Source organism: Lissotriton helveticus, chromosome 7 (genome assembly GCF_964261635.1).
Source record: "Lissotriton helveticus chromosome 7, aLisHel1.1, whole genome shotgun sequence".
In the NCBI taxonomy this organism is placed as follows: Eukaryota; Metazoa; Chordata; class Amphibia; order Caudata; family Salamandridae; genus Lissotriton; species Lissotriton helveticus.
Window position 1 is genome coordinate 1,227,318,573 of NC_136068.1, and position 18,526 is coordinate 1,227,337,098.

At 46.2% G+C, this 18,526-nt stretch overlaps 1 protein-coding gene across 4 annotated transcripts in view; it reads left to right on the forward strand.

Annotated features, from left to right (window-relative positions):
- The window catches only part of MMD (monocyte to macrophage differentiation associated), a 175,379-nt gene that overhangs the window by 83,457 nt on the left and 73,396 nt on the right, over positions 1-18,526 (forward strand). For all 4 annotated transcript variants that reach the window (XM_078654412.1, XM_078654413.1, XM_078654410.1 and 1 more), the window contains exons 4-5: positions 6,178-6,338; positions 13,040-13,114. In XM_078654412.1, coding sequence (XP_078510538.1) covers positions 6,178-6,338; positions 13,040-13,114 — 236 coding nt within the window. The remainder of the gene's footprint in view (positions 1-6,177; positions 6,339-13,039; positions 13,115-18,526) is intronic.

Here is an 18,526-nt window from a genome sequence, read left to right on the forward strand (position 1 = left end):
ACACATATGGACTAAGTAGATCCTACTCTCTTACGCCAGCAAGCCCAACCACTAGTGCAATCTCAACAAAGGATGCAACCCCAGACTCCCCAATAAACATCAGAAGGGGACAAAAGTCGAGCACTGCCAAACGGAAACGGGGAGGGGGTATACAGAAGGGGAGATGCCCAAAGATGCCGAGAGTTTTTAGGGCACAACCAACCATCACAAAGGAAGTCCAGACTACCAAATCTAGTTTACAACCGGCAACGGTGTAACTCCCAGCTTCCAATATAGCAACCACAAATAACATGCTGGTAGATTTAACCACCCCCCTGGCCCACCTATCCGAAGACTCCCTCAACCAAATAGGCATCTGGTTAAGTCCTAATCCTACCTCTATTGGAAAGAAAAAGGTTAATCGGCGAGAGGTTGGAGAGGTTTGAGCATTCCACTAAGGGAAACTTTGAGGCTTTAAAAGCCCAGCTCTTGGGCACGAAGGGTGCTAACACTTCTGGAAATAACACTAAGAAAGCTCCTGTCGCTCTACCCCACCACACCTCATCTCCTAGCCCCCTCCACTTCTGTCCCCATGGTCCCCCATGATAACCTGCCAACCCAGACACTAGAAAAAATGAGAGAGAACACAGAGAAATCCCTCGGTAGTCCTGAAAAAGAGGCAGAGTTTGGAATAAAACACTCAAAAGAGTTGTATAAAAAGGTCCCCCACACTGATAAAGCAACGACTAATGAGGCTCATTGAAAACCTTTGATAAAACATATTCATTTACCCCCGGAGTCCTCTCCTTATGTTGTTGTCCTCACTGGTGTTCCGGAGCTAAAAGACGGGAAATCGGAGAGCTACCTAGAACTAAAGAACAAAGTAACTTTCTGGTTAAACGGGGAAGTTCTATTAGTAAGAAGGGTAAGCTGGGTGGGGCACAGAACAAAGGACATACCAAGGGACTCCATTGTAGTTAATTTTAGGGACAGACGAGTGGTAGACTTTATAACTAATGAACAATTTCAAAGGGACTGGAGAGCGATTAATGCCTTGGATCTGAGCTACTTCTACCCCCAGCACCAAGCAAAATGGGGACAGTTCAACCCCTTGAGAACGTAAGGCGTTGGGGACTGGGAAGGTTCTAAAGCTAACTTCTCCGTACCCACCTTTAATCGCTTAACAGAATTGTATGGGATGGAGGGAGTAGACTGACTTGGAAGGCAGGGAATGGGCGAACGCTTGCTCAGTGATACACCGCACTCCAGACCAGGGGAAAGCACAAACAAGAGCGTAACCCACTTAAAAGAACCTTGCTCATTCAGGTGTACACAGAATGTAAAACCATCTGGGGAAGGCTCGAAGGAGATACTGGAGACGATTAGGGGTCTCACTAAAGTCCCTACCCAAACTGCACGCACAGCTCAAGTAACTTTGCACAGCATCGTAGGGGCCCAGTTAACTGAAATTGAAAGCATCGATGTGTTGTTACCTCCCGATGTAATCATGCCAGGGACTACCACTACAGGCAGTCCTACACTAACTGGGCGACCAGGAGGGTTTGTAGAGCAGAGAACAAATGTTGGCCCTAGAATATTGTCCTGGAACATTGCTGGTCTCACCTCTAAACTTGACCAGCCTGATTGGGGGGGGGCGGGATTACATCGATACCCACGATATATGTGCTTTTCAGGAAACTTGGGCTGTCGAACCAAAATATAGGGCAGGTTTTGTGGCATACTGCGAGGGGGCTGTTAAAGGACGAATGGGTAGACCATCCGGGGGCCTTTGTATCTGGGTAGCTTTAGATCTTGGTTGCACGGTCACGCGTATTGAGACGCATTCACCGGATATAATCTGTTACCCTTATTTGTAAGAATACTCAGAAACTGGCATTTATCAATGTCTATTCTCGCCCGACGAAGTATGGTGAGACCTCGTCGGTAATTGCCAGCTTGACCAACCTCCTAGCAAGTCTGGAAGGGAATTTTAAATTTATAATTTGTGGCAATTTTAAATGTTTCTTCGAGCCACTAGGAGGTGACATATCTCTGATCACTGAGGAAGAGGATTCCAGCTGGCTAATTCCGCCCCTAAATATGACACCTATCAGTTGCTCTCCTCGGCTAGCCCACCAGATAACGTCCTTGACACTGAATTTTGCATTAAGGGCATGCAATGGCCGCTTCCCAAGTGATAGTCCCGGCCGGCCGACGTTCGTGAGTCGCGGCCAGTCCTCGACTATTGACTATATCATGATCAGTATGGACCTATGGCAAAAGGTGAGGGACTTTGCCATAGGAGATAGACCTGAGAGTGATCACAATCCTCTAGTCATGACGTGGGATTGCCAATGGGCTGGAACTAACAATTCAGTCAAGGAGAAGTACCAAAATAATCTGACCATTGTAGAGGGAGGGAGGCGGATAAGATGGACTAAGGTAATTGAGTCAGAGGCATCATTGTCCGCATTGTATGCTAGTATCAATCCGGTACTAGAAAGGGTCAGTGATCTGGTAGGGAAATGCCAGTATCCTGATTTTGACACTGAGATAGGGAACCTGCACCATACCCTCACGGAGGCCCTTGCCGCGTTCGTCTATAGGAGCAGCAACAGTAGCTATAGATCCAGAGATCCAAGGAATACATGGTACACAAAAGCATGCAGGCTAGCGAAACAGGCCCTTTTGAAAGCACTCAAGGGGTCTGACCTTTTAAACATTAGGGAAGCTAGAAAGGTCCATAAGAGAACCATTGAGAATGCTAAAATCGAATGGGGAAACTGCAAGGTGGCAAGAAATCAAGAGGGCCCTCGAGCGCAAAGACAGCAAAAGCTTCTGGAACCTCGTCCACCATGGGAACATAGAGGGTAGAACCACCCTTGACCCTAACATCGACGAAGGCACCTGTTTCTCGTACTTTAAAGGGCTATATTCTACCTTACCCGAAAAGCCAAACCCAAACAAAACTTCAGGTTTTAATCTTAATTCTCAGAGCTTACTAGACGCACCCCCATTTGATTTGGGAGAGGTGGAATTGGCACTGGCTAAATTACAATTTAACAAAGCCCCAGGATTGGATAAAATTCCGGGCGACCTATTTAAAAGTGAACACATAATTTGGGCCCCATATCTTGCGGTACTTTTTAACGCAATTCAATATGGTCTCCCTCCACTGCCGACATGGGCTGGTGCTGAGATCGTTCCAATCTACAAGAAGGGGTCCCCATTGGAACCATCAAATTATAGGCCTATTAGCCTCGTCGATGTGTCTCAAAAACTGTATGGGAGGCTACTGTTGGGGAGATTGCAAGACTGGATTGAAGATCAGGCCATTTTGACCCCCCTGCAGGCTGGCTTTAGGGCCAAGATGTCCACAGTGGATCAGCTTTTCAGGCTACAACTGATCCACTGGAAGCATGTCATACTCGAACAGGGGAGTCTATATCTTACATTTGTTGACCTTAAGTCAGCCTTTGACATGGTTGACCGAGATCAACTATGGAACACTCTGTGTACTATGGGGGTTCCCCCTATCTCTGTCTACAACTGCAACGCCTCCATGAAGGAACTTTTGCCAGAGTAAGGTACGGAAAAGATGCACAGCTGACGGGCCCCATTTCCTGTTGATAAAGGGGTCCGCCAGGGCTGTGTACTGGCGCCAACCCTTTTTTCTCTTTTTCTTAATGGTCTAGTGGGAGATCTATACCAAGCTAAAAATCTGGACTCCCCAAGACTGGCTTCCTGCAAATTTCCTGCATTAATGTTTGCGGATGATACCCTGCTCCTCTCTAAGTCACCTATGGGGATGCAGAGAGTACCAAAGGAATTCACTGATTTCTGCATAAAGAGGAAACTACAAGTTAACATCAACAAAACGAAATATATGGTCTTCAGCGCCAAACCGTCTACCTACCCGGATCCTACCATGAATGACATCCCACTGGAAAGTGTCAGGGTCTTTGAGTATCTTGGTCTGACCTTGACCGATAAAATGGCCTGGACCCCCAAATTGAAAAGGCAAACTTGAGGCTCACACAGACTATAGGTGGGATAAGGAAAATTAATAATGGTTGTTCCTCAAAGGCAATAAGCCTGTTATTGGAGATTTACAAAGTGCAAGCCCGGTCCGCTGCCCTGTACGGGGCGGAACTTTGGGGTCACAGTAATCCAAATTATTAATGTTAACCGAAAATACATTTCTCCGAAGTATTGCAGCATTGCCAGTTAACACCCCACTGGTTCCATTAAGGATGGACCTGGGTGTCTCTCCTGTGGCCGATCTTATCTCAAGCCGACCTTTCTTGTACTGGCGCCGGCTTTGGAGCACTTAGCTCCTCAGTGCTACAGGGAGGAGCATAGGTCGTTCTTACAGTTACCAGGAGCAGTTGGAAGCATACCCTGCTTATGCTTTGTGAGAGACTCTTGTAAGACAATTGGGAGAGAGGACCTCTGGGCAGAGCCGGAAGAAGCATGCGCAACTACTTCGAAAAAAACTCTCTCCAAAATCCTGAAAGAGCACAATCTCTCGTCCCGAAGTCAAGCTTACCCCAACACAAGCTCGACTTGGGTGTTCTTGAATTTTAAAATCTCTTACTCCTTTGAACAAGCCCTGGATATTATATATCCCGCGCTGACAAGGAGGCTCTATCTTCAATTTAGATACGGCACCCGTCCGCTATTTGCACTAACAAACAAGTGGTCAGCTGATTCTTGCTATCTTTGTCCTGGGTGCTACACGGAAGAAGAAACAGAGGTCCATGTGGTCTTCTTTTGCACTGCCTATGAGAAGGCTAGGAACAAATGGATCATGCAAGTATGTAGGAATCTAGGCATAAGGAACTATGTAGCCACATTAAGAATTTTAAAATCTGACACGAAACCCCTATTCTGACACGAAACCCCTATTTGTTATTGCAATGTCTAAATTTCTGCAGGAAATGTGGAGAAAGAGAAGGGCGCCTTTTAGAAATTGATGTATAAATATCGTGATTATTTTGCAAATTTCACCTGAAGTTCTGTCTGTTCTTATCGGCCCCCACACAAATGTTTAATAGATCTTTTAATGTCTTTTATATTAATTTATTATTTTAAATGAGGCCTTAAATGCTATTTTGTATCAATGCTCTGAATCTTCTGTGCTCTGTTGCTCCTGTAGTTTTTTTACTGCCACAATTGTATATCAATCATGGATGTCAAATTCAAATGCCTCTATTTTTAATCATGTACTTTTATGACTTAAAAAGTCAAAATAAAGTTATTATGAATGAACAAGGGCGAGGCTTGGCCAATAAGATTGGGGGGGTGGGGCGATCTTCAGATGATTTCCCAACAATCACGCAGGGGTATATTGTTAAACACTTGAGAATCAAACATGAGGTGGGCTTATGGGACAGTGGAAAGGGAGAGCTCAACATTTTTTACGGCCTTCAAAACAGAGACGAGGGCAAGTCTGTGTGTTTTTGTCGGTGTGGGCATGCAAAAATCCCAGGTGAAATCGGGTAGACTTTTCACCATACTGACTGAAAGCACTTGTCCCACTATTTACAAAAGAAATATCTCTTTAGGGGGGTGTAATGATGCCTTCCCTCACCCCTCTTGCTACACTGCTGGTAATGGAGCATGAAGAAATGTAGCTTGGAACAGCCATCAATAAAGTTTAAAAAAAAGATAAATACATATATAGCGCATGAGAAAAGCAACGCACACTAAAACACACATTGATAAAGTCTGGAGGTCTTGCCTTTGCGAGCTAGTCAGATAGTCAATTATTTTGTTTTTGTTGCAAACATGTCCCACGAAAATAGAGAAAAAAGAAGAAACCATGCTGCCACATAAACTTGACAACCCTATGCTTGCAAGAAAAACAAGCATTATAACCAATAGGTCTCGCCTTTGGGACCTTGTAAGTGTTCAGACATGGAACAGTTGATGTTGTTGCACCAAGGATATTGTACTGCATAACTAAATACTTATAAGGTTCCAAAGGCGAGACCTATTGGCTATGCCAATGCTCGTTTCTTGGCGCGATTTTCTCTCCCTATTTTAATTACTGCATAGTTACATGGATGGAAAACATATACATATTACATTCTCAATGCTTCAGTTGTTTGTTTGATGCTAATGTAAATATTTTTAACAAGAACTGCAGGTTTACATTTTCATTAACTCTTGTTCGTATTTCTATCCTTTCATTAGTTCCTCATTGTCCCTGCCATTGTGGGTAGTGCCCTACTGCATAAAATGTCAGATGATCGCTGGGAAAAGATAACTGCATGGATTTATGGAATGGGACTTTGTGCTCTTTTCATTGTTTCTACAGTATTCCACATAGTATCATGGAAAAAAAGTCATTTGAGGTAAGAGAAGGCATTTATTTAAACTGTTCTTTGCAAATCTATCAGTTTGCATTATATATTTTGCTGTGAAACAGGAACTTGCTGTATGCTTTTCAGACTTACTGGGTCAGTAAGTCTGACAAGCATACAGCAGATCAGCTAGTTTCTGACCCAGTCAAGAAATGCTCTACCAGCATTTCAAAGAGAGTGAATTGAGAGTGACTGACGCTCGCATATTTCTCTCCAGTTAGTGGAAAGATAGGGGCACTATGGCTCGTGCTGTCATATCGACAGTCACAATGGTATCAATAGTCTAAGCTTTTGTTAGTCAATTTAGTCTTAAACTCTTCCTTATAGCCCTGATTTTATATAGAAATTGAGTCGGTATTGACACTTTTTAAGGCCCATAGATATAAGGCCCTTGCAGTGAAATGGCATAAGATAGTTTCACATCATTAATTTATTATATGCATTTTCCATATTGATTGAAGAACATATAACTTTTTTTATTTCAACATACTAGCTTTCACTTCTGTAATCCAGAGCTATGACATGAAAAGATAGTTTACTGTCAGCAAATCAATTTCATTCATAGGATTGTCTTGAACGTGCCATCGGTACACTGTCCTATATGGATGTTTACATAGCCATATTGCTCCCTGATGTAATAAAGATGAAGTTGTTGGGTAGTAAAGATTGCCCGAAATACCCTGTTATTTTTTCTACTGGATGAGAAAGAATAGACTGCTTGTTCAATTTGGGCAATTGTGTAATTGAAACTCCTTCTCCTCAAAGCTGTGCCACGTACCACATCCCCCAGGGTGGATATTCCTACGATGTCCCACCCACGAAATCTCTTAAGTGCTGACGCCGGGCGCAGCTTAGTGCCCTGCCACAGCGGGGTTGCCTGGGACAGGCGGCCATGCCAACCCATCTGTCGGACTGTGCCCTTCATAGTCCGATTAGAGTACTGTTGGCAAGGGGCAAGAAATCTAGGTTCTAAGCACTGCACAAAAGCTGAAGGAGGGACGTTACTCATTGCCATATGATCCAAAGCAAACACTGGATCCAATAGCGAGTTGTACCACCAATCTTTGACCTCTTGCAGGTGAGAGGCAGCATAGTAGGCGTAAATGTCTGCTGCCGCAATACTTCCGCAGTAAGTTGACTGCATGCACGTATTTAATGCCATTTGCACTGCCCCGTCATGCTAGAGAAATTTGTTACAAATTGCATTGACCTGTGCAAACCAAGCCCCCGGAAAGGCATATCGAAGGTAATGGAGCTTGTACAGTATTCTAGGCATGGACACCATTTTAAAAATCGCTGCCCACCCGTATAATAAGAGCTGAAGAGAGGACCAAACTGTTGTCTCATCATTGAGGCTTTTGAGAAGGGTATTTATATTATCAGAGAAAAACCAAAGGTGGTGATGGACGGAGCGTTGACAATACAAACACTCACCCCCAGTCAACTGATCTGGGTTTAATCCATCACCGTACTTTAGCTCACTCCGCCAGCCCAGTTCAGACATGGCCATATGCAAATCAGTCTGACCCTGTGCCTCATGGGAACAGTCCAGCCCGAACTGCCAAGCCATGTCTTCCCTGGACCGGAATCCAGCTTCCCAGGACCGGTTTCTGGCATTACAGCCGTCTTCAGCCGGGCTTGCTTGACTCCAGTGGCAAAGTGAGCAAGGGACTCACGTCTGAGCATACCCTGCCAACTTAGGGCGAACAAAGAAAAACCAAAGGTGGTGATAAACGGAGCGTTGACAATACAAACACTCACCCCCAGTCAACTGATCTGGGTTTAATGCATCACCGTTCTTTAGCTCACTCCGCCACCCCAGTTCAGACATGGCCATATGCAAATCAGTCTGACCCTGTGCCTCATGGGAACAGTCCAGCCCGAACTGCCTAGCCATGTCTTCCCTGGACCGGAATCAAGCTTCCCAGGACCGGTTTCTGGCATTACAGCCGGCTTCAGCCGGGCTTGCTTGACTCCAGTGGCAAAGTGAGCAAGGGACTCACGTCTGAGCATACCCTGCCAACTGGGGGTGAGTGCTTGTATTGTCAACGCTCCGTCCATCATTTCCTTTGGTTTTTCTTTGTTCGCCATAAGTTGGCAGGGTGTGCTCAGACGTGAGTCCCTTGTTCACTTTGCCACTGGATTCAAGCAAGCCGGGCTGAAGAAGGCTGAAATGCCAGAAACCGGTCCTCGGTAGCTTGTTTCCGGGCCAGGGAAGGCATGGCTTGGCAGTTCGGGCTGGACTGTTCCCATGAGGCACAGGGTCAGACTGATTTGCATATGGCCATGTCTGAACTGGGGTGCCAGAGTGGGCTAAAGAATGGTGATGGATTAAACCCTTGATGACTGGGGGTGAGTGCTTGTATTGTCAACGCTCCGTCCATCATTTCCTTTGGTTTTTATTATTATTATTTTTTTAATTTATATTATCAGCCCACAAGGTTTGTGGGCACGGCAACATAAAGACACCCAGATACTTAAATCCTGTGGTTGCATGCGACACTTGTTCAGCTAATTTTCCCCAGACCTGATGCCTGCATACCGGGAACAAGTACAGACTTGGCGGAGTTCGTATGAAGACCCGGGGTTTGGCCAAAAACACACAGGATCTGCAGGATACGTGGTCCCGAAAACCACTGGTTGGTCATGAAAAAGAGGACAACATCTGCGTACAATGCAATGTCGTCCGATCTAGATGAGTCCCATCAAAACCCCTGAGCACCAGGTCGCCACGCACCCATGCTGCCAGAGGTTCTTCGACAAGGGCGAACAATAATGGTGACAGGTGGCAGGCCTGTTGTGTGCCCCGACATATAGGAAATGGGGTGGAACGTGACCCGCAACTCAGACTAAGGCAGTAAGCCCTGTATAAAGGAGGCGCCCATAAGTTGATGGCGTCTAGAAGGTGAAAGAGGTATGTCCAGCTGAGGGAATCGAACGCCTTGTCAATGTCTGCGAGTAGTATGGCTGCAGGGCGCCCAAGCCTCAGGGCTTTATCCATTGCGTTATGCACACGCCTGATGTTATGTCGTGTGGAGCATAAATCCAGACTGGTTTGGGTGGATCAGGTCGTGTATACAGGATCGAAGGCGCTCGGTGAGGATCTTGCCCAGAAGCTTAGGCTCAAAATTAATTAGAGATAGGTCTGTATGATGCTGGATCTTCCGGTGGGCGTACCGGTTTTAAGAATGCAACTATCTCTGCGTGGCACCATGCCAGAGGGAGTTTGGATTGGCCTCAGCCTCCTTTATAGCATCTAGTAGGTGGGGGACCCAATGTAATCCTGTGTAGTCAAAGGAATTCCATAGGAAAACTGTTAGGTCCAGGGGCCCGGCCTGGGTGCATGGCCGCCAGTGCAGCGCTAAGTTCATCTAGTGTTGTTGGAGCATCAAGCAAGTCCTGTGCAGAGTCTGATAGTCTGCGAGGGGGAAGAGTACGTAAGAATTAGTCTATGGATGCCTCCGATAGCTGCTCTTGGCATGTATTTAGGAGTGATAAATAGCGTGCAAACTCTGCAGCCACCGTCTGAGGAGACTAGCACAAGGCCCCATGATCGTCCCGAAGCACCGGTACATTAGTAGGGGAATTCTCCGCTTGGCACAATCTGTGGAACATCTTGCTCGATTTATCTCCCCACTGGTAGATTCTGTGCTGAGATGCTAACCATATTTCTTTGGCCTCACCCATAAGATGGCATTGTATAGACTGTTGTGCCTGCAGTGAGGTGCGTTTTCGTGTTGGGTTTGTGTCTGTGAGACACAGCCCCTCCAGGGTCTTCTGGCGGTCCTCTAGTTCCAAGAGTTGTGGCAGTAGTTTACGTTTAGTCGTGGCGCAGAAACTGATGTCTACCCCACGTATGGCAGTGCTTCTTTTTGATTATTCCTCCTCTACCTGGTTACCCCTTTTGCTGCATCCCACTTTCCTGTGGCTCTTCTCAAAATTTGCTTACCCTTCACTCCCTCCATTAACATTCCTGCGTTTTGCTCTACAGTTGGCTACTTCTGAGTTTGCCCCATTCTTGATCCTTGGGACTTCCCGTCCTACTATTAGCTCCTTCTTGTCCCCATGCTATACCTAATCTTTAATCTATTTTGGATTTTGTTACTTGGTACACCTGCGTTTGTACAACTTTGTTCCATCTGTAGTCGTGCCACTTTTGGCTGCTTTTCTTTCCATTGCCAACCTAGTGCCCTCTTCCCTTTGAGCCTTTTTATTTACTAACTTTTGTGTCTTATGATTTTTTTGTTTGCTTGTCTGGTTTTTTGCATTCATTTAGACAGTTTTCTATAGCACTGATTCCATCCTGTAGGGCATCAGGAGCTTTTTACAATCATTGCAAAATCTATACTTGAAGTATCATAAATTATACAACAGATATATGTAAACTGGAATAAAGGTACAGGGGATACAACAAGATTGACATCATACCAAAAGAAAGCGACACATTACTGTATATTATCAGAATGGTGTTAAGATAGGAGTATGGAGGAAGCAATTTTTCCAGCAGGTTTTTATTAAAGACTGGAAACTATTTGCCCATGCTAATTCCTTTGGGTGGGTCATTTCAATTCTTGAACTCCCTGCCAGAAAAAGAACAAGAGCGAGCAGATTGTTTCTTCATAGAGGGTAGATTTAGAGCTCATATTGGTGTTCTATATTTTTTAATTTACTTGAGAAATATTAACATCATTTGACCTGCTATTCTAGAGGCTGAAGTTCTTTCCTTAAAAGTGAAGTGTGAATGTGAAGCATCAGAAGGGACCAAATATGTTCACTCAATCAATCAAAGGGTTTTGTAATGCGCACTACTCACCCGTGAGGGCCTCAAGGCGCTGGGGGTGGGTGTGAGCAGCTCTGTTGGGTTATTCAAAGAGCCAGGTTTTGAGGCCCTTCCTGAATTGGTGCTGTGTCTGGCTCCGGGGAGTTTGTTCCAGGTCTTTGCTGCAAGGTAGGAGGAGGACCTTCCACCTGCTTTGGTCCTGTAGAAACGTGGGGCTGTGGCTAGGAGGAGGTCGGCTGAGCAGAGGTTTCTGTTGGGGACATGAAAGGAGATGCGGTCATTGAGGTATTGCGGTCCGGTGTTGTGGAGAGCCTTGTAGGCGTGTGTGAGTAGCTTGAAAGTTATTTTTCCCTTGAAGGGGAGCCAGTGGAGGTCGTGGAGGTGTTGGGTGATGTGGTTGTTCCGTGGGTTATTGAGTATTAGTTTGTTGGCGGCGTTTTGGACCTTGCGGAGGAGGTTTTTTTTTTTTGTTGATTCCGGCGTAGAGGGCGTTGCCATAGTCCAGTCTGCTAGTGATGAGTGCATGAGTGACAGTGTTCCTGGAGTCGGGGGGACGGGGGAATCCACTTGAATGTCTTGCGTAGTATGCAGAGTGTGTTGACGCATGCGGAAGAGAAGGTGTTGATCTGGTGATTCATGATGAGTTCAGTATGATGCTGAGGTTATGTGCATGGTCCGTTAGGGTGGATGGGTTACCGAGGGCAGGGGCCACCAGGCGTTGTCCTCATCCTCGGCTCCACCCCTTCTGCATGGGATGTCTGTTTTCTGCGAGTTGAGTCTCCGGCAGCTGTTCCTCATCCATTTTGCAATGGCTTTCATCCATTCTTGGAAATTGTGCCTGGTGAGGTCAGGTTCCTAGGTGAGGCAGAGGATGAGCATAGGAGACTATCTTGAACCCGTGGTTTCTGACAATGATTGCGAGGGGGGCCATGTAGATCTTGAAGAGGGTGGCGCTGAGGGAGGATCCTTGGGGTACTCTGCATCTGATCTCTGTCGGTTCTGAGAGGAAGGTCAGGAGTCTTATTCTCTGTGTTCTGGCCGAGATGAATGATTGTAACCAGTCTAGGGCCTTTCCTTGGATGCCAGCTTCGTGGAGCCTGGTGGCTAGTGTGCGGTGGGCGACTGTGTCGAAGGCTGCTGATAGGTCCAGGAGGATGAGGGCTGCCATGTGGCCTTGGTCGAGGAGGGCGCGGATGTCGTCAGTGGCAGCGAGGAGGGCGGTCTCGATGCTGTGGAATCCTGATTCAGAGGGGTGCGCTTCCAGTTGTTGGGGAATGTGGCTGTCGTGAGGGAGCAGTTGATAGATCGATGTAGCTCTGGTGCAATGGCAGTGGCGGCCCTGTAGAAGATGTGCAGCGGGTAGGGGTCAGAAGGTGCTCCGGAGTGGATGCTCTTCATGGTCCTTAGGGTGTCTTCTGTCGTGAGTGGGATCCAGGTGAGGAGGGTTTGTTGGGTGGCGTCGCTGGGGTGGCAGTAGGGGACGGTGCAGAGGTATTGGTAGTCAAAGTTGTCATTACTCAGTTAACAAGTGTGGCAATTACAGAAATATTTTGTTCTTTAAATCTTGCTGTTTAGTCCAGCTACAAAGGTTAAGTGACCACACATCAATAAGGAAATTGATATTTTAAAAAAGGAAATAACTTTTGTGCTTGATGTCCCTTCAGTTTGTGTATGCTGATGTTGGCAGACTGTAGCACAATTGCTCTTGTTCAGCACAAATCGTCCAGCTTAAAATGTGCAATACGAATAAATGAGATGCACTCAAAATAAAATAAACCTCATATCAGTTAATGGATGCTGTTTCGTGAAATAGTTTTTTAAGCCAGGTTTAAAGATATATGCATATACTGGGTTTGGTAAGGCATTCAATGTTTACTCATTGTCTTTTTTACGTTTTTTCTTTTCTCCTTAGGACAATGGAGCACTGTTTTCACATGTGTGACAGAATGGTGATCTACTTCTTTATTGCAGCATCCTATACACCCTGGTGAGAAAACAGTTTTTTAAAAGAAATGTTGATTAACCATTATTATTATAATTCTTTTAAATGTATTTATTTTTGATGAGCATATGTCCTTTTGCTAAATAAATGTCTCGTATATTAATTTCGATTTGTTTCTGCTATTAAAAGATAAGTAGCAGTGGTGTTTATGTAGCGCAAGCCACGTTAAAAGTTGGAAAGCACCAGAATATTTAACATTAGCGATTGGAGACCATTTGCGATTCATATACGTGTAGTGGGACAGGGAAAGTGTAATTGCTTAGGTGTTAGACATGGGTGGACTATGGGAGATAAAGGCATACATAGCCTCCAGTAATTATAAGAAATTAGGGTACTTGCATAACACATCACAGAAATGCCTGGTCGCGTTTAGATTACTGGTTGCTCACAGGCCTATCTCCATGCCTGGCTGACGGATGCTTCGCACCTCGCCCGTACACTGTCGGATCATGCCCCTGCGCAGATCAGGATTTGCATCCCCCCGGCGTACACTCAACCTTTCACATGGCGCTTCCCGACGGGAGCCTTACGAGATCAGGTCTTCCTTGAAGACCTCAGAGCCCGGATTGAGGATTACTTTACGCATAACGAGGGCTCTTTAGACTCTCCTGGGTTGCTATGGGAGGCCTTTAAGGCTGTTACGAGGGGTGATTGCATCGCCTTCAGAACTGGGGTACTACGAGATATCCGGAACACATTACATAGGCTGGAGCGAGAGATTAGGGAACTTGAGAGGCTGCAGATAGATAGGCTGTCACACGACAAAGTCGCCAGTATAAGGTCCAAACTCACGGAGTTTCAGTGTGAGGCTGAAAGGGAGACCGCATATCTGCATAAACATGCGCAAGCCAGGCGGTATTGTGAAAGCGCCCGGCCTGGCAGGACGCTTGCAAATCTGCTCCGAATGCCTAGGGGTGCCTCCTATATATCTGAAATTCATACACCTGAGGGAACGGTACTGCGCACGCCTCCTGCTATATTAGGGGAATTCACTGAATACTACTCAGAGCTATACACCTCTAAGGTGACCCCATCGCAGACCGATTTAACCGTCTACTTAGATGAGATATGTCTAGCATGGTTTAATGACGGAGCTAGGCAATACATGGAGCTGCCATTCACAGTAGAAGATATAAAACGGGTTATCAGCGCCATGCCGGGTGATAAGGCCCCAGGGGCGGATGGCCTGACAGCAGCCTTCGATAAGGAATACGCTGACGTATTAGCACCCCGGTTGCACCGGATGTACCAAGAGGCCATGGAGACTGGCATGCTGCTGCCCACTGTCCGAGAGGCTACAATCATTACGATCTTAAAGCCAGGTAAAGACCCCACTAAGACAGACTCGTACCGTCCATTGTCTCTTATAAACCTAGATGCGAAGATCTACGCTGAATTGCTTGCGGACAGACTGACGCCTATGCTACAGTAAATTGCACTAACAGACCAGTCGGGTTTCGTACCGGGCAGGTCCACTGCACACAACCTACGAACCATTTTTGGGGTGCTCCACTATCTGGCTCCACATGTACAGGCATCGGCAGCCCTACTAGATGCCACAAAGGCATTTGATTCACTGGAGTGGAACTTCTTATTCACCCTGTTGTGCCGCCTAGATTTCAGCCCTTTATTCATAAAACAAATCAGAGTACTTTACACTAGGCCCACGGCCAGGATCCGAGTAAATGGTCAGATATCCGAGCCCATCACCATCACCAGAGGCACTAGACAGGGGTGCCCATTGTCCCCCCTACTTTTTTCCATTGCCACAGAGCCACTGGCAGCTAAACTCCGACAACAGCATGCGAGCAAAAGCATAGGATTCACCACGCGCGGTATTCTCATCTCATTATATGCAGATGACATTACTATTTATCTAAATAACCCCCGTGAAAACTTTGATACGGTAATGCGAGAATTCATTAGATATGGAGTCCTCACAGGCATTCAGATTAACTGGACTAAGTCTACAATGATCCCATTGACTGACGAAACCACTCCCTTTGTGTCTGAGTTTCCGATCACTTGTGCGAATGGGGAGGTGCGCTATTTGGGCATCCAACTAAGCTGAACGTTACAAGAGCTATGGACGACTACGGCAGAGCAATGGAATGGAATCGATAGAGAGTAAGGTGGTGAGGTGGAAGAGTCTCCCATTATACTTGACAGGGTGCATAGCCATCGCAAAGATGATAATCCTCCCGAAGTTATTAAACCTATTTGTAAACCTACCGCTACCGCTCAATACCCATTTTTTTAAGCGTCTACGTACTACTGCGTTAGACCTGATATGGGCTGGCAAACAGCCTCGAGTTTCCTGGCAGGTGCTAACTTTGCCGTTCTCCCAGGGAGGCCTAGGGGCCCCAGATTTTGAATTATATGCATACAGCGCACAGGCTCAGTTTTTACATTATTGGCAGCACCCTTCTCCGTATCAGCCACATGTAGCGATAGAGATAGACCGAGTCGCTCCGCTTCCTCTTAACACGGCAGTTTTCCAGGCATACAAGCACCCACGCCAAGACATCGATACCGTGGAAAGTGTAAGATGGGCCTGGGGAAAGATCGCGAAGAGGGTACATCTTAAGGTACTCTATTCCCCATCCATGCCCTTAAGAGGAAACCCATTACTCAAACCTCTTGTGGATGAGGCCGTAGCGAAAAGGGAGCAGGCGCATAAATTACATAAAGGGAGCGACCTGTACCCGGCGGGAGAATTTTTAACGTTACAGGCTATGTGTGACTCGAAGACCTCCACGGCCTCTGATACCTTGCTCTACTACCAGATTAGAGCAGCTTGTAGAGCCATTTATGGCGAATTCCCGAGCGAGCCCTCTATGTTGCCTGCGCTGGAGAACGTACTGGCTAATCCATCGCCCCGCAAGCTCGTCACGCGAATTTACAGCATAACACAAAAAGAGAACCCACTTACTAGTACAAGGTCGCGGGAGGCTTGGGCCGAGGAGGCAACTATAGGCATAACTGAGGAGCAATGGGTTTATTGTTGCACTCAACTGGAATACCTGTCACCGAACTACAGACTTCGGCTAATACATTTTAATTATCTACACCGCCTATACCGTACCCCCTCACAGATGCACCGCATGGGAGTTCGGGCGGATGACAGAAGCTGGAGGTGCAATACACAAGATGCTACCTTCACACACATGGCTTGGTGCTGTCCCCCGGTGGCACGATATTGGGAGGACATATTTACACATATTGGACACATAATAGGAACTACGGTGGAGAGGTCAATCATACTGGCATTGCTGGGGTATGTGAGAGATGTCCCAGTGCAGCGCCGCAAGCTTACTGCGATGCTGTTGCTGATGGCTAAGAGACAGGTGGCAATACACTGGTGGAAGCGACGACCGCCTGCAATAGCTGATTGGATTAAGGCAGTCACATATTGCAAAGATCAACTAGAGCTGTATGGGGAGCAGATGCCGAGTTGCTCTAGGCCTGTAGATATATGGACCCCATTTGCTGACTGGCTCAGAATGGGAGGGGTGGACCTGCTATCAGAATAATCCTTGTCTTGCAGGTTGTCGACGCTCTAAATCACGTGTGAGATGGGGCACTGCGGGAGGGATCCAGCACTTCTACATATTGACGATGAGACGGATACATTGAAGGGGAAGGGACCCGGTTGGAACAGAGTTTACAAGTTTCCTCAGGTATATATTTGCTAATTGACAAATATCATATCTGACTTCTGTAATGATAAAAGTGGTGATACCGAAGAGGGCGGGTTTTTCTTTATATTTTCATTGGTATTCCTTACCGAAATTTGATAGACACACGGTGAAGGTATTTGACAACAATTGGCGAAGGATGTAGCGCTGCCTGCCCCTGAGGTTGTTGGCAAACTAGCTGTGTGGATAGATAAATGTCTGATAGCCGCCGGCCTCCGGGTTGTGGGCACAAGGCTGTGTACAGTTTGGTGGGAAAAAAAAGGTGCGAAAACATCTTTAAAAAAAAAAATGTGTCTATTTGTAATTTTTGCTGCTAGCATAAGGCACTTTAGTTTTGGTACTGAAAGCACAATGCACTTTATCTTCTGCTGCTAATTGTTATTGGCAAATTGTTATAATTTTTTATATTTGCTGCTCGCATAAGGCACTTTAGTTTTGGTGCTGCAAGCACAATGCACTTTTTCTTCTGCTGCTAAAGGTTATTGCCAAATTGCCAAAATTTCCGTCAAAATTTTCCGTCAAAATTTCCCTCCAAAATTTCCGTTGATCAATTCATGTTGAGTGGATCTCTCCTTGGTTTTAAAAACACACTGTATCTGTTTCCTCTGATTTTGCAATGGATATGTACTGTTTTTCGTTTGTAATGATTTTAATTAATCAACAAATAAACTTTTTATACATTTTATATTACATCGATAGGACTAAAACCTTTCGAAAAACAAAACAATTGTTTGTAGCTTTCTCACCACCAAATACAGGCAACCCCATCTCTAAAGCTGGAATTGCTAGGTGGGTTGTAAAATGCATACAAATATGCTATCAAAAAGCAAAACGTACATTACAGCATTACACTGGTAAGGCTGCTGCTAAACGTTTTGTGAAACGGAGCGCTATTGAAATCAATTTAGGATTTCTGGCACATCATTTGTTATTTGCACCTTTGCACGATCGCCACCAAAACAGCACCCTGGAATTTTAAAGAAATGATTCAGGCTTTCTTTTAGATATCGTGTTTTTAAAAAAGAAACGTTTTAGACTTTCTTTTTACTTACCTGTCTCCTCGCATTTCCTGCTCGGCTGCCGACTTCCCAGCCCCGGTCCCCCACGGTAGTGTGCCGTTTGAGTGGAGGGCGACCAGGAAGCAGGCAGACCAAATCGCTTGGCACTTCCGGTGGGCGGGAGGGCGGAGCGAGGCTCCCACGCTTCCCACTACTTTAGGCGAGGGTGCCAGCGGACGCGCAGCATTACACTGGTAAAGCTACTTCTAAATTTTTGGGAAACGAAGCACTATTGAAATCGATTTAGGATTTCTGGCACATCATTTGTTGTTTGCACCTTTGCACGATCGCCACCAAAACAGCACCCTTGATTTTTAAAGAAATTATTCAGGCTGTCTTTTAGAGATCTTGTTTTTTTAAAAGAAACGATTTAGGCTTTCTTTTTACTTACCTGTCTCCTCGCATTTCCTGCTCAGCTGCCGACTTGCCAGCCCCGGTCCACCGCGGCAGTGTGCCGTTTGAGTGGAGGGGGACCAGGAAGCAGGCAGACCAATCGCTGGGCACTTCCGGTGGGCGGGAGGGCGGAGCCAGGCTCCCGCGCTTCCCACTACTTTAGACCAATGTGCCAGCGGATGCGCAGCTGGCGCACCGAAGACAAGCCCATCTGCGGCCGGCTGGGGACAGGGGCCAGAACCCCTGTT